Source organism: Heptranchias perlo, chromosome 21, assembly GCF_035084215.1.
Source record: "Heptranchias perlo isolate sHepPer1 chromosome 21, sHepPer1.hap1, whole genome shotgun sequence".
NCBI lineage: Eukaryota > Metazoa > Chordata > Chondrichthyes > Hexanchiformes > Hexanchidae > Heptranchias > Heptranchias perlo.
The window spans coordinates 52,310,606-52,332,625 of record NC_090345.1 but is presented as its reverse complement, the minus strand read 5'-3'; the positions used below and the strand labels follow the sequence as shown (position 1 = coordinate 52,332,625).

At 57.9% G+C, this 22,020-nt stretch overlaps 1 protein-coding gene across 2 annotated transcripts in view; it reads right to left on the bottom strand.

The window, feature by feature from the left end:
• LOC137340359 (DPY30 domain-containing protein 1-like) overlaps nucleotides 1-22,020 on the bottom strand; it is a 276,311-nt gene that overhangs the window by 240,664 nt on the left and 13,627 nt on the right. For both annotated transcript variants that reach the window (XM_068002778.1, XM_068002779.1), the window contains exon 3: nucleotides 8,498-8,617. In XM_068002778.1, coding sequence (XP_067858879.1) covers nucleotides 8,498-8,617 — 120 coding nt within the window. The remainder of the gene's footprint in view (nucleotides 1-8,497; nucleotides 8,618-22,020) is intronic.

Genomic DNA, 22,020 nt, shown 5'->3' with positions numbered 1-22,020 from the left:
CAACTTATTCGGGAGAGAGTCCAACTGATTCTGGAGTGAGAGTCCAAATAAGTCTGGAGAGAGTCCAACTGATTCTGGAGAGAGAGACCAAATGATTCTGGAGAGAGAGTCCAACTGATTCTGGAGAGAGACCAAATGATTCTGGAGAGAGTCCAACTGATTCTGGAGAGAGTGACCAAATGATTCTGGAGAGAGTCCAACTGATTCTGGAGAGAGAGTCCAACTGATTCTGGAGAGTCCAACTGATTCTCGAGAGAGAGTCCAACTGATTCTGGAGAGAGAGTCCAACTGATTCTGGAGAGAGTCCAACTGATTCTGGAGAGAGTCCAACTGATTCTGGAGAGAGAGACCAAATAATTCTGGAGAGAGTCCAACTGATTCTCGAGAGAGAGAGTCCAACTCTTTCTGGAGAGAGAGTCGAACTGATTCTGGAGAGAGAGTCCAACTGATTCCGGAGAGAGTCCAACTGATTCCGGAGAGAGCGTCCAACTGATTCCGGAGAGAGAGTCCAACTGATTCTGGAGAGAGAGTCCAACTGATTCTGGAGAGAGAGTCCAACTGATTCTGGAGAGAGTCCAACTGATTCTGGAGAGAGAGACCAAATAATTCTGGAGAGAGTCCAACTGATTCTCGAGAGAGAGAGTCCAACTCTTTCTGGAGAGAGAGTCGAACTGATTCTGGAGAGAGAGTCCAACTGATTCCGGAGAGAGTCCAACTGATTCCGGAGAGAGCGTCCAACTGATTCCGGAGAGGGAGTCCAACTGATTCTCGAGAGAGAGAGTCCAACTGATTTTGGAGAGAGTCCCACTGATTCTCGAGAGAGAGAATCCAACTGATTCTGGAGAAAGTCCAACTGATTCTGGAGAGAGTCCAACTGATTCGGGAGAGAGTCCAACTGATTCTGGAGAGACAGACCAAATGATTCTGGAGAGACAGACCAAATGATTCTGGAGAGAGAGTCCAACTGATTCTGGAAAGAGTCCAACTGATTCTGGAGAGAGTCCAACTGATTCTGGAGAGAGAGACCAAATGATTCTGGAGAGAGAGTCCAACTGATTCAGGAGAGAGTCCAACTGATTCTGGAGAGAGAGAGACCAAATGATTCTGGAGAGAGAGAGTCCAACTGATTCTGGAGAGAGTCCAACTGATTCTGGAGAGAAAGTCCAACTGATTCTCGAGAGAGAGAGTCCAACTGATTCTGGAGAGAGAGTCCAACTGATTCTGGAGAGAGAGTCCAACTGATTCTGGAGAGAGAGTCCAACTGATTCTGGAGAGAGAGACCAAATGATTCTGGAGAGAGAGTCCAACTGATTCCGGAGGGAGTCCAACTGATTCCGGAGAGAGCGTCCAACTGATTCTCGAGAGAGAGAGAGTCCAACTGATTCTGGAGAGAGTCCAACTGATTCTCGAGAGAGAGAATCCAACTGATTCTGGAGAAAGTCCAACTGATTCTGGAGAGAGTCCAACTGATTCTGGACAGAAAGTCCAAATGATTCTCGAGAGAGAGAGTCCAACTGATTCTGGAGAGAGAGAGTCCAACTGATTCTGGAGAGAGAGTCCAACTGATTCTGGAGAGAGAGTCCAACTGATTCTGGAGAGAGAGACCAAATGATTCTGGAGAGAGTCCAACTGATCCTCGAGAGAGAGAGAGAGTCCAACTGATTCCAGAGAGAGAGTCCAACTGATTCCGGAGAGAGAGTCCAACTGATTCTGGAGAGAGTGTCCAACTGATTCTGGAGAGAGAGTCCATTTGATCCTGGAGACTCCAACTGATTCTCGAGAGAGTCCAACTGATTCTGGAGAGTCTAACTGATTCTGGAGAGACTCCAACTGATTCTGGAGAGAGAGACCAAGTGATTCTGGAGAGAGAGTCCACCTGATTCTGGAGAGAGTCCAACTGATTCTGGAGAGAGAGAGACCAAATGATTCTGGAGAGAGAGTCCAACTGATTCCAGAGAGAGAGTCCAACTGATTCCGGAGAGAGAGTCCAACTGATTCTGGAGAGAGTGTCCAACTGATTCTGGAGGGAGAGTCCATTTGATCCTGGAGACTCCAACTGATTCTCGAGAGAGTCCAACTGATTCTGGAGAGTCTAACTGATTCTGGAGAGACTCCAACTGATTCTGGAGAGAGAGACCAAGTGATTCTGGAGAGAGAGTCCACCTGATTCTGGAGAGAGTCCAACTGATTCTGGAGAGAGAGAGACCAAATGATTCTGGAGAGAGAGTCCAACTGATTCTGGAGAGAAAGTCCAACTGATTCTGGAGAGAGAGTCCAGCTGATTCTGGAGAGAGTCCAACTGATTCTGGAGAGAGTCCAACTGATTCTGGAGAGTCCAACTGATTCTCGAGAGAGTCCAACTGATTCTGGAGAGAGTCCAACTGATTCTGGAGAGAGAGTCCAACTGATTCTGGAGAGAGTCCAACTGATTCTGGAGAGAGAGACCAAATAATTCTGGAGAGAGTCCAACTGATTCTCGAGAGAGAGAGTCCAACTGATTCTGGAGAGAGAGTCGAACTGATTCTGGAGAGAGAGACCAACTGATTCCGGAGAGAGTCCAACTGATTCCGGAGAGAGCGTCCAACTGATTCTCGAGAGAGAGAGAGTCCAACTGATTCTGGAGAGAGTCCAACTGATTCTCGAGAGAGAGAATCCAACTGATTCTGGAGAAAGTCCAACTGATTCTGGAGAGAGTCCAACTGATTCGGGAGAGAGTCCAACTGATTCTGGAGAGACAGACCAAATGATTCTGGAGAGAGAGTCAAACTGATTCTGGAGAGAGTCCAACTGATTCTGGAGAGAGAGACCAAATGATTCTGGAGAGAGAGTCCAACTGATTCTGGAGAGAGTCCAACTGATTCTGGAGAGAAAGTCCAACTGATTCTCGAGAGAGAGAGTCCAACTGATTCTGGAGAGAGAGTCCAACTGATTCTGGAGAGAGTCCAACTGATTCTGGAGAGAGAGACCAAATGATTCTGGAGAGAGAGACCAAATGATTCTGGAGAGAGAGTCCAACTGATTCTGGAGAGAGTCCAACTGATTCTGGAGAGAAAGTCCAACTGATTCTCGAGAGAGAGAGTCCAACTGATTCTGGAGAGAGAGTCCAACTGATTCTGGAGAGAGAGTCCAACTGATTCTGGAGAGAGAGACCAAATGATTCTGGAGAGAGTCCAACTGATCGTCGAGAGAGAGAGAGTCCAACTGATTCCAGAGAGAGAGTCCAACTGAATCCGGACAGAGAGTCCAACTGATTCTGGAGAGAGAGTCCAACTGATTCTGGAGGGAGAGTCCAACTGATTCTGGAGAGAGAGACCAAATGATTCTGGAGAGAGTCCAACTGATCCTCGAGAGAGAGAGAGTCCAACTGATTCCAGAGAGAGAGTCCAACTGATTCCGGAGAGAGAGTCCAACTGATTCTGGAGAGAGTGTCCAACTGATTCTGGAGAGAGAGTCCATTTGATCCTGGAGACTCCAACTGATTCTCGAGAGAGTCCAACTGATTCTGGAGAGTCTAACTGATTCTGGAGAGACTCCAACTGATTCTGGAGAGAGAGACCAAATGATTCTGGAGAGAGTCCAACTGATTCTGGAGAGAGAGAGACCAAAAGATTCTGGAGAGAGAGTCCAACTGATTCTGGAGAGAAAGTCCAACTGATTCTGGAGAGAGAGTCCAGCTGATTCTGGAGAGAGAGTCCAACTGATTCTGGAGAGAGTCCAACTGATTCTGGAGAGTCCAACTGATTCTCGAGAGAGTCCAACTGATTCTGGAGAGAGAGTCCAACTGATTCTGGAGAGAGTCCAACTGATTCTGGAGAGAGAGACCAAATAATTCTGGAGAGAGTCCAACTGATTCTCGAGAGAGAGAGTCCAACTGATTCTGGAGAGAGAGTCGAACTGATTCTGGAGAGAGAGTCCAACTGATTCCGGAGAGAGTCCAACTGATTCCGGAGAGAGCGTCCAACTGATTCTCGAGAGAGAGAGAGTCCAACTGATTCTGGAGAGAGTCCAACTGATTCTCGAGAGAGAGAATCCAACTGATTCTGGAGAAAGTCCAACTGATTCTGGAGAGAGTCCAACTGATTCGGGAGAGAGTCCAACTGATTCTGGAGAGACAGACCAAATGATTCTGGAGAGAGAGTCCAACTGATTCTGGAGAGAGTCCAACTGATTCTGGAGAGAAAGTCCAACTGATTCTCGAGAGAGAGAGTCCAACTGATTCTGGAGAGAGAGTCCAACTGATTCTGGAGAGAGAGTCCAACTGATTCTGGAGAGAGAGACCAAATGATTCTGGAGAGAGAGTCCAACTGATTCTGGAGAGAGTCCAACTGATTCTGGAGAGAAAGTCCAACTGATTCTGGAGAGAGAGTCCAACTGATTCTGGAGAGAGAGACCAAATGATTCTGGAGAGAGTCCAACTGATCCTCGAGAGAGAGAGAGTCCAACTGATTCCAGAGAGAGAGTCCAACTGATTCCGGAGAGAGAGTCCAACTGATTCTGGAGAGAGTGTCCAACTGATTCTGGAGAGAGAGTCCATTTGATCCTGGAGACTCCAACTGATTCTCGAGAGAGTCCAACTGATTCTGGAGAGTCTAACTGATTCTGGAGAGACTCCAACTGATTCTGGAGAGACCAAATGATTCTGGAGAGAGAGTCCAACTGATTCTGGAGAGAGTCCAACTGATTCTGGAGAGAGAGACCAAATGATTCTGGAGGGAGAGTCCAACTGATTCTGGAGAGAAAGTCCAACTGATTCTGGAGAGAGAGTCCAGCTGATTCTGGAGAGAGTCCAACTGATTCTGGAGAGAGTCCAACTGATTCTGGAGAGAGTCCAATTGATTCTCAATCAACTAATTCGTCTCCCTACTGTAACCTTTGACTCCCTTGTTAATCAGGAATCTATCTAACTTAGCCTTAAAAATATTCAATGACCCTGCCTTCACCGCTCTCTGGGGAAGGGAGTTCCACAGACTCACAAGCCTCTGAGAGAAAAAATTTCTCCTCATCTCTGTCTTAAATGGGAGACCCCTTATTTTTAAACTGTGGCCCCGAGGTCTCGTCTCTCCCACAAGGGGAATCATCCTCTCAGCATCTACCCCTTCTCGTCCCCTCAGGATCTTATGTTTCAATAAGATCACCTCTCATTCTTCTGGGGTAGACATTAGCTGGCTGGTAATCTCCCTCTGCAGTGACTGAGTTTTAAAGTGATAGCTACAAAAACATTTGATGAAATACACAGAACCTCAGTTACAGAATGCCCTTGGAGAAATCCAGCATCCAACCACTTCCCTTCCTCTCCCACTGTGATAGTCTGTAGGAGCACCACAAAGACCCAAAGAGGACGCACTGGCTGACTGCACAAAAGGCACCTATTAACCATCAACAAATCCCAGGCATTTGAACTTGAATTTGGTATCGGAGTTCCTTTGTGATTGATCATGTGATGAGATGTCAGCTCACGGTAGGTGAGTTGTTATATGGGTTTGGGGTGACAGTTCATGGGGAATCTGATTCAGAACAGGTCGGGCTGGGGGCTTCCAAACGTTAAAGAAAGCTGGCCCTTGAGTACCCAAGCTCTCATGAAGCTGGAGAATTTGAGGCTGAGGTTTGTTGTCCACATCTTCTATAGTCTCCTCCGGCCCCTCTTCCCACTCCTGCTGCGTGCCAATTCCTCTCTGGAGAGCTAACTTGTGCCACATGTAGCATACAGCTATAATTTTCAGTACCTTTTTGGGCCAGTGCAGCAGCATTCCCTACCCCCACCCCCCCCACCCTCCCTCCCCCCACCCCCTGGGATCGGTCCATATAATGGAATCTTCGTCAAGTCGTGGCTCCTTCAATATCCCGTGAGCCTCAGTCAACATTCTTCCTGCTGCTGTTCTGTGATATTGCAGTGGTCCCATCAGACAGGGTGCCAGAGGGTATCCGGTGTCCCAGTGCCAGAGGGCATCTGGTCACCCAGTGCCAGAGGGTGACCTGGTCACTCAGTGCCAGAGGGTGACCTAGTCACCTAGTGCCAGAGGGCATCTGGTCACCCAGTGCCAGAGGGTGACCTGGTCACTCAGTGCCAGAGGGTGACCTGGTCACTCAGTGCCAGAGGGTGACCTGGTCACCCAGTGCCAGAGGGCATCTGGTCACCCAGTGCCAGAGGGCATCTGGTCACCCAGTGCCAGAGGGTGACCTGGTCACCCAGTGCCAGAGGTATCTGGTGATCCAGTGCCAGAGGGTATCTGGTCACCCAGTGCCAGAGGTATCTGGTGACCCAGTGCCAGAGGGCATCTGGACACCCAGTGCCAGAGGGCATCTGGACACCCAGTGCCAGAGGGTGACCTGGTGACAAGATCCATCCACGCGGTGTGCAATAACAAGGGTGGGACTGCACACTGGCACAGAATGGATGGTTCATGGCAGCTCGCAGAGTACCTAACATCGAGCTATTCCAATGATCACATACAATCTACCGGTTGATGGAATGGAATCCCCTCCTGTTTATGGACGCCATGGCATTGTGGAAAGGAGCCGGTGGAACGAAATTTCAAGGCAGTTGTGACTTTCACAGCCACAGGCTGAGCCGCTCTGGCAACTGGGGGAGGTTTGGTGATCTGGGTGTAGGGGATGGCCCAGTCCTGCCATTATATCCCAGACGATGTGTTAGCAGCGAAGATACAGCTCCTGACACTCATCCAGGAAACTGACGCCATTTCAGCAGACAGCCCCTCAGGCAGACGGCCCCTCGGACAGACTCGTAATGTCTCCCATGGTGCTGTACTGGGGCCTCAGCTTTTCACTATATTGAAAATGACTTGGATATATGGCTCTCTATTCCTTCATCCAAGTTTGCTGACAACACCAAGTTAGGTGGCACAGTAAATAGTATCGATGGGAGCAGAAAGGTGCAAAGAGACATTGATAGATTGAGTGGGTAGATCATCCACTTTGGACCCAAGAAGGATAAATCAGAGCATTTTCTAAATGGTACACTACCACCTTCTCAAGGGCAATTAGGGATAGGCAATAAATGCTGGCCTTGCCAGCGACACCCACATCCCATGAATGAATAACAAAAAAGAAGCTCTGAACTGTGGATGAGCAGAGAGATTTAGGGGTCCAAGTACAGAAATCACTAAAAGCTAGTGGACAGGTACAAAAAATAATTGAAAAGGCTAATGGAATGTTGACCTATATCTCAAGCAGTCTGGAATACAAAGAGGTGAAGTTATGTTACAGTTATATAAAGCTCTGGTCAGACCCTATCTGGAGATACTGCGTTCAGTTCTGGGCACCGCACCTCAGGAAGGATATATTGGCCTTGGAGGGGATGCTGCGCAGATTCACCAGAATAATAACGAGGCTAAAAGGGTTAAGTTATCAGGACAGGTTACATAGACTAGGCTTGTATTCCCCTGAATATAGAAGATTCAGGTGTGATCTAATTGAGGTGTTTAAGGTGATTAAAGGATTTGATAGGGTAGATAGAGAGAAACTATTTCCTCTGGTGGGGGGGGGAGTCCAGAACAAGGGGCATAAGATTAAAATTAGAGCCAGGCCGTTCAGGATGTCAGGAAGCAGTTCTTCACACAAAGGGTAGTGGAAATCTGGAACTCTCTCCCCCAAAAAGCTGTTGAGGCTAATTGAAAATTTCAAACCTGAGATGGTAAGGGTGTTAAGGGTTATGGAATCAAGGCGGGTAGGTGGAGTTAAGACACAGATCAGCTGTGATCTAATTGAATGGTGGTACAAGCTCGAAGGGCCCCTGTTCCTACCTAGCATCCAATTCAAACAGTCCATGTCAGTCCAATGGAAAGAAATCAAAACAGGACCAAACAGGAATCCCCCCAGGATGTCAGGCAGGGGTCCGGTCCATCCAGTGACTGTGTGGGATGTCAGGCAGGGGTCTGGTCCATCCAGTGACTGTGTGGGATGTCAGGCAGGGGTCTGGTCCATCCAGTGACTGTGTGGGATGTCAGGCAGGGGTCCAGTCCTTGCAGTGACTGTGTGGGATGTCAGGCAGGGGTCTGGTCCATCCAGTGACTGTGTGGGATGTCAGGCAGGGGTCCGGTCCATCCAGTGACTGTGTGGGATGTCAGGCAGGGGTCCGGTCCTTCCAGTGACTGTGTGGGATGTCAGGCAGGGGTCTGGTCCTTCCAGTGACTGTGCCTGTAGGACTGGGCTGTGTTCCAAATTTTACAGGTGCACTATGATGATGTTGCACCAATTTCTGGCCCAGTGCCCCGAATGAGGCTCGATCCACGAAGCAATGTGACTCTCCTGCTCCCCTAACCCAGGCCGAGGGACAGGAGAAAAGCTAAGACAAGTGCAAACTGGTGAAAGGCCTCTGTCTCTGCTTATCACTCCCCTCTGTACCCAGCATGTGGGAGCGGGATTTCAGCCCCACATTGTTCAAGTACCCCAGCCTCCCAATAAAACCCATGTCATGGGGAGAGGGGGGGAAAGTATCAATTCACATCAAGTAGTGGGTATATCTGAGTGTGCCACGTACCAGCTTGTGTTGGTAGGCCTGCTGAATCTCCTCCAGCTCAGCCTGCTTGTGCTCCTGTATGGCTTGCTCCTTCATTGCCACTTCTTTCTCGATCTCCAGCTGCTCCCAATCCACTTTCCTCTATTAAAAACAACAAGTTTTTGGTGACTCATCAAATCCACAATCAGTGATCCGCTATCGGTAACATCCCATGGAGCACAGAGAGATCAGTTCACCAGCCCCGATCGTGACCCCCTTCTCCTCTCCCTCCCCCGATCGTGACCCCCTTCTCCTCTCCCTCCCCCGATCGTGACACCCTTCTCCTCTCCCTCCCCCGATCGTGACCCCATTCTCCTCTCCCTCCCCCGATCGTGACCCCGTTCTCCTCTCCCTCCCCCGATCGTGACCCCATTCTCCTCTCCCTCCCCCGATCGTGACCCCGTTCACCTCTCCCTCCCCCGATCGTGACCCCGTTCTCCTCTCTCTCCCCCGATCGTGACCCCATTCTCCTCTCCCTCCCCCGATCGTGACCCCGTTCTCCTCTCTCCCCCGATCGTGACCCCGTTCTCCTCTCTCTCTCCCCGATCGTGACCCCGTTCTCCTCTCTCTCCCCCGATCGTGACCCCGTTCTCCTCTCTCTCCCCGATCGTGACCCCGTTCTCCTCTCTCTCCCCGATCGTGACCCCGTTCTCCTCTCTCTCCCCGATCGTGACCCCGTTCTCCTCTCCCTCCCCCGATCGTGACCCCGTTCTCCTCTCTCTCCCCGATCGTGACCCCGTTCTCCTCTCCCTCCCCCGATCGTGACCCCGTTCTCTCTCTCCCCCGATCGTGACCCCGTTCTCCTCTCTCTCCCCCCCGATCGTGACCCCGTTCTCCTCTCTCTCCCCGATCGTGACCCCGTTCTCCTCTCTCTCCCCCGATCGTGACCCCGTTCTCCTCTCTCTCCCCCCGATCGTGACCCCATTCTCCTCTCTCTCCCCCGATCGTGACCCCGTTCTCCTCTCTCTCCCCCGATCGTGACCCCGTTCTCCTCTCTCCCCCCGATCGTGACCCCATTCTCCTCTCTCTCCCCCGATCGTGACCCCGTTCTCCTCTCTCTCCCCCGATCGTGACCCCGTTCTCCTCTCTCTCCCCCGATCGTGACCCCGTTCTCCTCTCTCTCCCCGATCGTGACCCCGTTCTCCTCTCTCTCTCCCCCGATCGTGACCCCATTCTCCTCTCTCTCTCCCCGATCGTGACCCCATTCTCCTCTCTCTCCCCCGATCGTGACCCCATTCTCCTCTCTCTCCCCCGATCGTGACCCCGTTCTCCTCTCTCTCTCCCCGATCGTGACCCCATTCTCCTCTCTCTCCCCCGATCGTGACCCCATTCTCCTCTCTCTCCCCCGATCGTGACCCCGTTCTCCTCTCTCTCTCCCCCGATCGTGACCCCGTTCTCCTCTCTCTCCCCCCGATCGTGACCCCATTCTCCTCTCTCTCTCCCCCGATCGTGACCCCGTTCTCCTCTCTCTCCCCCCGATCGTGACCCCGTTCTCCTCTCTCTCTCCCCCGATCGTGACCCCGTTCTCCTCTCTCTCTCCCCCGATCGTGACCCCGTTCTCCTCTCTCTCCCCCGATCGTGACCCCATTCTCCTCTCTCTCCCCCGATCGTGACCCCGTTCTCCTCTCTCTCCCCCGATCGTGACCCCGTTCTCCTCTCTCTCCCCCGATCGTGACCCCGTTCTCCTCTCTCTCTCCCCCGATCGTGACCCCGTTCTCCTCTCTCTCCCCCGATCGTGACCCCGTTCTCCTCTCTCCCCGATCGTGACCCCGTTCTCCTCTCTCTCCCCGATCGTGACCCCGTTCTCCTCTCTCTCTCCCCCGATCGTGATCCCGTTCTCCTCTCTCTCTCCCCCGATCGTGACCCCGTTCTCCTCTCTCTCTCCCCCGATCGTGAACCCGTTCTCCTCCCCCTCCCCCGATCGTGACCCCGTTCTCCTCTCTCTCCCCCAATCGTGACCCCGTTCTCCTCTCTCTCCCCGATCGTGACCCCGTTCTCCTCTCTCTCTCCCCCGATCGTGACCCCGTTCTCCTCTCTCTCTCCCCCGATCGTGACCCCGTTCTCCTCTCTCTCTCCCCCGATCGTGACCCCGTTCTCCTCTCCCTCCCCCGATCGTGACCCCGTTCTCCTCTCTCTCCCCCGATCGTGACCCCGTTCTCCTCTCTCTCTCCCCCGATCGTGACCCCGTTCTCCTCTCTCCCCCCGATCGTGACCCCATTCTCCTCTCTCTCCCCCGATCGTGACCCCATTCTCCTCTCTCTCCCCCGATCGTGACCCCGTTCTCCTCTCTCTCCCCGATCGTGACCCCATTCTCCTCTCTCCCCCGATCGTGACCCCATTCTCCTCTCTCCCCCGATCGTGACCCCGTTCACCTCTCTCTCCCCCGATCGTGACCCCGTTCTCTCTCTCCCCCGATCGTGACCCCGTTCTCCTCTCTCTCTCCCCCGATCGTGACCCCGTTCTCCTCTCTCTCCCCCCGATCGTGACCCCATTCTCCTCTCTCTCTCCCCCGATCGTGACCCCGTTCTCCTCTCTCTCCCCCCGATCGTGACCCCGTTCTCCTCTCTCTCTCCCCCGATCGTGACCCCGTTCTCCTCTCTCTCTCCCCCGATCGTGACCCCGTTCTCCTCTCTCTCCCCCGATCGTGACCCCATTCTCCTCTCTCTCCCCCGATCGTGACCCCGTTCTCCTCTCTCTCCCCCGATCGTGACCCCGTTCTCCTCTCTCTCCCCCGATCGTGACCCCGTTCTCCTCTCTCTCTCCCCCGATCGTGACCCCGTTCTCCTCTCTCTCCCCCGATCGTGACCCCATTCTCCTCTCTCTCCCCCGATCGTGACCCCGTTCTCCTCTCTCTCCCCCGATCGTGACCCCATTCTCCTCTCTCTCCCCCGATCGTGACCCCGTTCACCTCTCTCTCCCCCGATCGTGACCCCGTTCTCCTCTCTCTCCCCCGATCGTGACCCCGTTCTCCTCTCTCCCCCGATCGTGACCCCGTTCTCCTCTCTCTCCCCGATCGTGACCCCGTTCTCCTCTCTCTACCCCGATCGTGACCCCGTTCTCCTCTCTCCCCGATCGTGACCCCGTTCTCCTCTCTCTCCCCGATCGTGACCCCGTTCTCCTCTCTCTCTCCCCCGATCGTGATCCCGTTCTCCTCTCTCTCTCCCCCGATCGTGACCCCGTTCTCCTCTCTCTCTCCCCCGATCGTGAACCCGTTCTCCTCTCCCTCCCCCGATCGTGACCCCGTTCTCCTCTCTCTCCCCCAATCGTGACCCCGTTCTCCTCTCTCTCCCCGATCGTGACCCCGTTCTCCTCTCTCTCTCCCCCGATCGTGACCCCGTTCTCCTCTCTCTCTCCCCCGATCGTGACCCCGTTCTCCTCTCTCTCTCCCCCGATCGTGACCCCGTTCTCCTCTCCCTCCCCCGATCGTGACCCCGTTCTCCTCTCTCTCCCCCGATCGTGACCCCGTTCTCCTCTCTCTCTCCCCCGATCGTGACCCCGTTCTCCTCTCTCCCCCCGATCGTGACCCCATTCTCCTCTCTCTCCCCCGATCGTGACCCCATTCTCCTCTCTCTCCCCCGATCGTGACCCCGTTCTCCTCTCTCTCCCCGATCGTGACCCCATTCTCCTCTCTCCCCCGATCGTGACCCCATTCTCCTCTCTCCCCCGATCGTGACCCCGTTCACCTCTCTCTCCCCCGATCGTGACCCCGTTCTCTCTCTCCCCCGATCGTGACCCCGTTCTCCTCTCTCTCCCCGATCGTGACCCCGTTCTCCTCTCCCTCCCCCGATCGTGACCCCGTTCTCTCTCTCCCCCGATCGTGACCCCGTTCTCCTCTCTCTCCCCCCCGATCGTGACCCCGTACTCCTCTCTCTCCCCGATCGTGACCCCGTTCTCCTCTCTCTCCCCCGATCGTGACCCCGTTCTCCTCTCTCTCCCCCCGATCGTGACCCCATTCTCCTCTCTCTCCCCCGATCGTGACCCCGTTCTCCTCTCTCTCCCCCGATCGTGACCCCGTTCTCCTCTCTCCCCCCGATCGTGACCCCATTCTCCTCTCTCTCCCCCGATCGTGACCCCGTTCTCCTCTCTCTCCCCCGATCGTGACCCCGTTCTCCTCTCTCTCCCCCGATCGTGACCCCGTTCTCCTCTCTCTCCCCGATCGTGACCCCGTTCTCCTCTCTCTCTCCCCCGATCGTGACCCCATTCTCCTCTCTCTCTCCCCGATCGTGACCCCATTCTCCTCTCTCTCCCCCGATCGTGACCCCATTCTCCTCTCTCTCCCCCGATCGTGACCCCGTTCTCCTCTCTCTCTCCCCGATCGTGACCCCATTCTCCTCTCTCTCCCCCGATCGTGACCCCATTCTCCTCTCTCTCCCCCGATCGTGACCCCGTTCTCCTCTCTCTCTCCCCCGATCGTGACCCCGTTCTCCTCTCTCTCCCCCCGATCGTGACCCCATTCTCCTCTCTCTCTCCCCCGATCGTGACCCCGTTCTCCTCTCTCTCCCCCCGATCGTGACCCCGTTCTCCTCTCTCTCTCCCCCGATCGTGACCCCGTTCTCCTCTCTCTCTCCCCCGATCGTGACCCCGTTCTCCTCTCTCTCCCCCGATCGTGACCCCATTCTCCTCTCTCTCCCCCGATCGTGACCCCGTTCTCATCTCTCTCCCCCGATCGTGACCCCGTTCTCCTCTCTCTCCCCCGATCGTGACCCCGTTCTCCTCTCTCTCTCCCCCGATCGTGACCCCGTTCTCCTCTCTCTCCCCCGATCGTGACCCCATTCTCCTCTCTCTCTCCCCCGATCGTGACCCCATTCTCCTCTCTCTCCCCCGATCGTGACCCCGTTCACCTCTCTCTCCCCCGATCGTGACCCCGTTCTCCTCTCTCTCCCCCGATCGTGACCCCGTTCTCCTCTCTCTCCCCCGATCGTGACCCCGTTCTCCTCTCTCTCCCCGATCGTGACCCCGTTCTCCTCTCTCTACCCCGATCGTGACCCCGTTCTCCTCTCTCCCCGATCGTGACCCCGTTCTCCTCTCTCTCCCCGATCGTGACCCCGTTCTCCTCTCTCTCTCCCCCGATCGTGATCCCGTTCTCCTCTCTCTCTCCCCCGATCGTGACCCCGTTCTCCTCTCTCTCTCCCCCGATCGTGACCCCGTTCTCCTCTCCCTCCCCCGATCGTGACCCCGTTCTCCTCTCTCTCCCCCAATCGTGACCCCGTTCTCCTCTCTCTCCCCGATCGTGACCCCGTTCTCCTCTCTCTCTCCCCCGATCGTGACCCCGTTCTCCTCTCTCTCTCCCCCGATCGTGACCCCGTTCTCCTCTCTCTCTCCCCCGATCGTGACCCCGTTCTCCTCTCCCTCCCCCGATCGTGACCCCGTTCTCCTCTCTCTCCCCCGATCGTGACCCCGTTCTCCTCTCTCTCTCCCCCGATCGTGACCCCGTTCTCCTCTCTCCCCCCGATCGTGACCCCATTCTCCTCTCTCCCCCCCGATCGTGACCCCATTCTCCTCTCTCTCCCCCGATCGTGACCCCGTTCTCCTCTCTCTCCCCGATCGTGACCCCATTCTCCTCTCTCCCCCGATCGTGACCCCATTCTCCTCTCTCCCCCGATCGTGACCCCGTTCACCTCTCTCTCCCCCGATCGTGACCCCGTTCTCTCTCTCCCCCGATCGTGACCCCGTTCTCCTCTCTCTCCCCGATCGTGACCCCGTTCTCCTCTCTCTCTCCCCCGATCGTGACCCCGTTCTCCTCTCTCTCCCCCGATCGTGACCCCGTTCTCCTCTCTCTCCCCCGATCGTGACCCCGTTCTCCTATCTCTCCCCCGATCGTGACCCCGTTCTCCTCTCTCTCCCCCGATCGTGACCCCGTTCTCCTCTCTCTCCCCGATCGTGACCCCGTTCTCCTCTCTCTCCCCCGATCGTGACCCCGTTCTCCTCTCTCTCCCCCGATCGTGACCCCGTTCTCCTCTCTCCCCCGATCGTGACCCCATTCTCCTCTCTCTCCCCGATCGTGACCCCATTCTCCTCTCTCTCCCCCGATCGTGACCCCGTTCTCCTCTCCCTCCCCCGATCGTGACCCCATTCTCCTCTCGCTCCCCGATCGTGACCCCATTCTCCTCTCTCCCCCGATCGTGACCCCATTCTCCTCTCTCCCCCGATCGTGACCCCGTTCTCCTCTCTCCCCCGATCGTGACCCCGTTCTCCTCTCTCCCCCGATCGTGACCCCGTTCTCCTCTCTCTCTCCCCCGATCGTGACCCCGTTCTCCTCTCTCTCCCCCGATCGTGACCCCGTTCTCCTCTCTCCCCCGATCGTGACCCCGTTCTCCTCTCTCTCCCCGATCGTGACCCCGTTCTCCTCTCTCTCCCCCGATCGTGACCCCGTTCTCCTCTCTCTCCCCGATCGTGACCCCGTTCTCCTCTCTCTCCCCCGATCGTGACCCCGTTCTCCTCTCTCCCCCCGATCGTGACCCCGTTCTCCTCTCTCTCTCCCCCGATCGTGACCCCGTTCTCCTCTCTCTCTCCCCCGATCGTGACCCCGTTCTCCTCTCTCTCCCCGATCGTGACCCCGTTCTCCTCTCTCTCTCCCCCGATCGTGACCCCGTTCTCCTCTCTCTCCCCCGATCGTGACCCCGTTCTCCTCTCTCCCCCCCCGATCGTGACCCCGTTCTCCTCTCTCTCCCCGATCGTGACCCCGTTCTCCTCTCTCTCTCCCCCGATCGTGACCCCGTTCTCCTCTCTCTCCCCGATCGTGACCCCGTTCTCCTCTCTCTCTCCCCCGATCGTGACCCCGTTCTCCTCTCTCTCCCCGATCGTGACCCCGTTCTCCTCTCTCTCCCCGATCGTGACCCCGTTCTCCTCTCTCCCCCGATCGTGACCCCGTTCTCCTCTCTCTCCCCGATCGTGACCCCGTTCTCCTCTCTCTCCCCCCGATCGTGACCCCGTTCTCCTCTCTCTCCCCGATCGTGACCCCGATCTCCTCTCTCTCCCCCGATCGTGACCCCGTTCTCCTCTCTCTCCCCCGATCGTGACCCCGTTCTCCTCTCTCTCCCCGAACGTGACCCCGTTCTCCTCTCTCTCCCCCGATCGTGACCCCGTTCTCCTCTCTCTCCCCGATCGTGACCCCGTTCTCCTCTCTCTCTCCCCCGATCGACCCCGTTCTCCTCTCTCTCCCCCGATCGTGACCCCGTTCTCCTCTCTCTCCCCGATCGTGACCCCGTTCTCCTCCCTCTCCCCGATCGTGACCCCGTTCTCCTCTCTCTCCCCGATCGTGACCCCGTTCTCCTCTCTCTCCCCGATCGTGACCCCGTTCTCCTCTCTCTCCCCGATCGTGACCCCGTTCTCCTCTCTCTCCCCGATCGTGACCCCGTTCTCCTCTCTCCCCCGATCGTGACCCCGTTCTCCTCTCTCTCCCCCCGATCGTGACCCCGTTCTCCTCTCTCTCCCCGATCGTGACCCCGTTCTCCTCTCTCTGCCCGATCGTGACCCCGTTCTCCTCTCCCTCCCCCGATCGTGACCCCGTTCTCCTCTCTCTCCCCCGATCGTGACCCCGTTCTCCTCTCTCTCCCCCGATCGTGACCCCGTTCTCCTCTCTCCCCCGATCGTGACCCCGTTCTCCTCTCTCTCCCCGATCGTGACCCCGTTCTCCTCTCTCTCCCCGATCGTGACCCCGTTCTCCTCTCTCTCCCCCGATCGTGACCCCGTTCTCCTCTCCCTCCCCCGATCGTGACCCCGTTCTCCTCTCTCTCTCCCCCCGATCGTGACCCCGTTCTCCTCTCCCTCCCCCGATCGTGACCCCGTTCTCTCTCCCCCCGATCGTGACCCCGTTCTCCTCTCTCTCTCCCCCGATCGTGACCCCGTTCTCCTCTCTCTCCCCCGATCGTGACCCCGTTCTCCTCTCTCTCCCCGATCGTGACCCCGTTCTCCTCTCTCTCTCCCCCGATCGTGACCCCGTTCTCTCTCTCCCCGATCGTGACCCCGTTCTCCTCTCTCTCCCCGATCGTGACCCCGTTCTCCTCTCTCTCCCCGATCGTGACCCCGTTCTCCTCTCTCTCCCCGATCGTGACCCCGATCTCCTCTCTCTCCCCCGATCGTGACCCCATTCTCCTCTCTCCCCCGATCGTGACCCCGTTCTCCTCTCTCTCCCCGATCGTGACCCCCCTTCTCCTCTCTCTCCCCGATCGTGACCCCATTCTCCTCTCTCTCCTCCGATCGTGACCCCGTTCTCCTCTCTCTCCCCGATCGTGACCCCGTTCTCCTCTCTCTCCCCCGATCGTGACCCCGTTCTCCTCTCTCTCCCCGATCGTGACCCCGATCTCCTCTCTCTCCCCCGATCGTGACCCCATTCTCCTCTCTCCCCCGATCGTGACCCCGTTCTCCTCTCTCCCCCGATCGTGACCCCGTTCTCCTCTCTCTCTCCCCGATCGTGACCCCGTTCTCCTCTCTCTCCCCGATCGTGACCCCGATCTCCTCTCTCTCCCCCGATCGTGACCCCATTCTCCTCTCTCCCCCGATCGTGACCCCGTTCTCATCTCTCTCCCCGATCGTGACCCCCCTTCTCCTCTCTCTCCCCGATCGTGACCCCATTCTCCTCTCTCTCCCCCGATCGTGACCCCGTTCTCCTCTCTCTCCTCCGATCGTGACCCCGTTCTCCTCTCTCTCCCCCGATCGTGACCCCGTTCTCCTCTCTCTCCCCGATCGTGACCCCGTTCTCCTCTCTCTCTCCCCCGATCGTGACCCCGTTCTCCTCTCCCTCCCCCGATCGTGACCCCGTTCTCCTCTCTCTCTCCCCCCGATCGTGACCCCGTTCTCCTCTCCCTCCCCCGATCGTGACCCCGTTCTCTCTCTCCCCCGATCGTGACCCCGTTCTCCTCTCTCTCTCCCCCGATCGTGACCCCGTTCTCCTCTCTCTCCCCGATCGTGACCCCGTTCTCCTCTCTCTCCCCCGATCGTGACCCCATTCTCCTCTCTCTCCCCCGATCGTGACCCCGTTCTCCTCTCTCTCCCCGATCGTGACCCCGTTCTCCTCTCTCTCTCCCCCGATCGTGACCCCGTTCTCTCTCTCCCCCGATCGTGACCCCGTTCTGCTCTCTCCCCCGATCGTGACCCCATTCTCCTCTCTCCCCCCGATCGTGACCCCGTTCTCTCCCTCCCCCGATCGTGACCCCGTTCTCCTCTCTCTCCCCGATCGTGACCCCGATCTCCTCTCTCTCCCCCGATCGTGACCCCATTCTCCTCTCTCCCCCGATCGTGACCCCGTTCTCCTCTCTCTCCCCCGATCGTGACCCCGTTCTCCTCTCTCTCCCCCGATCGTGACCCCGATCTCCTCTCTCTCCCCGATCGTGACCCCGTTCTCCTCTCTCTCCCCCGATCGTGACCCCGTTCTCCTCTCTCCCCCGATCGTGACCCCGTTCTCCTCTCTCTCCCCGATCGTGACCCCGTTCTCCTCTCTCTCCCCCGATCGTGACCCCGATCTCCTCTCTCTCCCCGATCGTGACCCCGTTCTCCTCTCTCTCCCCGATCATGACCCCGATCTCCTCTCCCTCCCCCGATCGTGACCCCGTTCTCCTCTCTCTCCCCCGATCGTGACCCCGTTCTCCTCTCTCCCCCGATCGTGACCCCATTCTCCTCTCTCCCCCCCCGATCGTGACCCCGATCTCCTCTCTCTCCCCCGATCGTGACCCCATTCTCCTCTCTCTCCCCCGATCGTGACCCCGTTCTCCTCTCTCTCCCCCGATCGTGACCCCGTTCTCCTCTCTCCCCCGATCGTGACCCCGTTCTCCTCTCTCCCCCGATCGTGACCCCGTTCTCCTCTCTCTCCCCGATCGTGACCCCGTTCTCTCCCCACCCCCGATCGTGACCCCGTTCTCCTCTCTCTCCCCCGATCGTGACCCCGTTCTCCTCTCTCCCCCGATCGTGACCCCGTTCTCCTCTCTCTCCCCGATCGTGACCCCGTTCTCCTCTCTCCCCCCCCGATCGTGACCCCATTCTCCTCTCTCTCCCCGATCGTGACCCCGTTCTCCTCTCTCTCTCCCCCGATCGTGACCCCGTTCTCCTCTCTCTCCCCGATCGTGACCCCGTTCTCCTCTCTCTCTCCCCCGATCGTGACCCCGTTCTCCTCTCTCTCCCCGATCGTGACCCCGTTCTCCTCTCTCTCCCCGATCGTGACCCCGTTCTCCTCTCTCCCCCGATCGTGACCCCGTTCTCCTCTCTCTCCCCGATCGTGACCCCGTTCTCCTCTCTCTCCCCCCGATCGTGACCCCGTTCTCCTCTCTCTCCCCGATCGTGACCCCGATCTCCTCTCTCTCCCCCGATCGTGACCCCGTTCTCCTCTCTCTCCCCCGATCGTGACCCCGTTCTCCTCTCTCTCCCCGAACGTGACCCCGTTCTCCTCTCTCTCCCCCGATCGTGACCCCGTTCTCCTCTCTCTCCCCGATCGTGACCCCGTTCTCCTCTCTCTCTCCCCCGATCGTGACCCCGTTCTCCTCTCTCTCCCCGATCGTGACCCCGTTCTCCTCTCTCTCCCCCCGATCGTGACCCCGTTCTCCTCTCTCTCCCCGATCGTGACCCCGTTCTCCTCTCTCTCCCCGATCGTGACCCCGTTCTCCTCTCTCTCCCCGATCGTGACCCCGTTCTCCTCTCTCTCCCCGATCGTGACCCCGTTCTCCTCTCTCTCCCCGATCGTGACCCCGTTCTCCTCTCTCTCCCCGATCGTGACCCCGTTCTCCTCTCTCCCCCGATCGTGACCCCGTTCTCCTCTCTCTCCCCCCGATCGTGACCCCGTTCTCCTCTCTCTCCCCGATCGTGACCCCGTTCTCCTCTCTCTCCCCGATCGTGACCCCGTTCTCCTCTCCCTCCCCCGATCGTGACCCCGTTCTCCTCTCTCTCCCCCGATCGTGACCCCGTTCTCCTCTCTCTCCCCCGATCGTGACCCCGTTCTCCTCTCTCCCCCGATCGTGACCCCGTTCTCCTCTCTCTCCCCGATCGTGACCCCGTTCTCCTCTCTCTCCCCCGATCGTGACCCCGTTCTCCTCTCTCTCCCCCGATCGTGACCCCGTTCTCCTCTCCCTCCCCCGATCGTGACCCCGTTCTCCTCTCTCTCTCCCCCCGATCGTGACCCCGTTCTCCTCTCCCTCCGCCGATCGTGACCCCGTTCTCTCTCCCCCCGATCGTGACCCCGTTCTCCTCTCTCTCTCCCCCGATCGTGACCCCGTTCTCCTCTCTCTCCCCCGATCGTGACCCCGTTCTCCTCTCTCTCCCCGATCGTGACCCCGTTCTCCTCTCTCTCTCCCCCGATCGTGACCCCGTTCTCTCTCTCCCCGATCGTGACCCCGTTCTCCTCTCTCTCCCCGATCGTGACCCCGTTCTCCTCTCTCTCCCCCGATCGTGACCCCGTTCTCCTCTCTCTCCCCGATCGTGACCCCGATCTCCTCTCTCTCCCCCGATCGTGACCCCATTCTCCTCTCTCCCCCGATCGTGACCCCGTTCTCCTCTCTCTCCCCGATCGTGACCCCCCTTCTCCTCTCTCTCCCCGATCGTGACCCCATTCTCCTCTCTCTCCTCCGATCGTGACCCCGTTCTCCTCTCTCTCCCCGATCGTGACCCCGTTCTCCTCTCTCTCCCCCGATCGTGACCCCGTTCTCCTCTCTCTCCCCGATCGTGACCCCGATCTCCTCTCTCTCCCCCGATCGTGACCCCATTCTCCTCTCTCCCCCGATCGTGACCCCGTTCTCCTCTCTCCCCCGATCGTGACCCCGTTCTCCTCTCTCCCCCGATCGTGACCCCGTTCTCCTCTCTCTCTCCCCGATCGTGACCCCGTTCTCCTCTCTCTCCCCGATCGTGACCCCGATCTCCTCTCTCTCCCCCGATCGTGACCCCATTCTCCTCTCTCCCCCGATCGTGACCCCGTTCTCCTCTCTCTCCCCGATCGTGACCCCCCTTCTCCTCTCTCTCCCCGATCGTGACCCCATTCTCCTCTCTCTCCCCCGATCGTGACCCCGTTCTCCTCTCTCTCCTCCGATCGTGACCCCGTTCTCCTCTCTCTCCCCCGATCGTGACCCCGTTCTCCTCTCTCTCCCCGATCGTGACCCCGTTCTCCTCTCTCTCTCCCCCGATCGTGACCCCGTTCTCCTCTCCCTCCCCCGATCGTGACCCCGTTCTCCTCTCTCTCTCCCCCCGATCGTGACCCCGTTCTCCTCTCCCTCCCCCGATCGTGACCCCGTTCTCTCTCTCCCCCGATCGTGACCCCGTTCTCCTCTCTCTCTCCCCCGATCGTGACCCCGTTCTCCTCTCTCTCCCCGATCGTGACCCCGTTCTCCTCTCTCTCCCCCGATCGTGACCCCATTCTCCTCTCTCTCCCCCGATCGTGACCCCGTTCTCCTCTCTCTCCCCGATCGTGACCCCGTTCTCCTCTCTCTCTCCCCCGATCGTGACCCCGTTCTCTCTCTCCCCCGATCGTGACCCCGTTCTCCTCTCTCCCCCGATCGTGACCCCATTCTCCTCCCTCCCCCCGATCGTGACCCCGTTCTCTCCCTCCCCCGATCGTGACCCCGTTCTCCTCTCTCTCCCCGATCGTGACCCCGATCTCCTCTCTCTCCCCCGATCGTGACCCCATTCTCCTCTCTCCCCCGATCGTGACCCCGTTCTCCTCTCTCTCCCCCGATCGTGACCCCGTTCTCCTCTCTCTCCCCCGATCGTGACCCCGATCTCCTCTCTCTCCCCGATCGTGACCCCGTTCTCCTCTCTCTCCCCCGATCGTGACCCCGTTCTCCTCTCTCCCCCGATCGTGACCCCGTTCTCCTCTCTCTCCCCGATCGTGACCCCGTTCTCCTCTCTCTCCCCCGATCGTGACCCCGATCTCCTCTCTCTCCCCGATCGTGACCCCGTTCTCCTCTCTCTCCCCGATCGTGACCCCGATCTCCTCTCCCTCCCCCGATCGTGACCCCGTTCTCCTCTCTCTCCCCCGATCGTGACCCCGTTCTCCTCTCTCCCCCGATCGTGACCCCATTCTCCTCTCTCCCCCCCCGATCGTGACCCCGATCTCCTCTCTCTCCCCCGATCGTGACCCCATTCTCCTCTCTCTCCCCCGATCGTGACCCCGTTCTCCTCTCTCTCCCCCGATCGTGACCCCGTTCTCCTCTCTCCCCGATCGTGACCCCGTTCTCCTCTCTCCCCCGATCGTGACCCCGTTCTCCTCTCTCTCCCCGATCGTGACCCCGTTCTCTCCCCACCCCCGATCGTGACCCCGTTCTCCTCTCTCTCCCCCGATCGTGACCCCGTTCTCCTCTCTCCCCCGATCGTGACCCCGTTCTCCTCTCTCTCCCCGATCGTGACCCCGTTCTCCTCTCTCCCCCGATCGTGACCCCGTTCTCCTCTCCCTCCCCCGATCGTGACCCCGTTCTCTCTCTCCCCCGATCGTGACCCCGTTCTCTCTCTCCCCCGATCGTGACCCCGTTCTCCTCTCTCCCCCGATCGTGACCCCGTTCTCCTCTCTCTCCCCCGATCGTGACCCCGTTCTC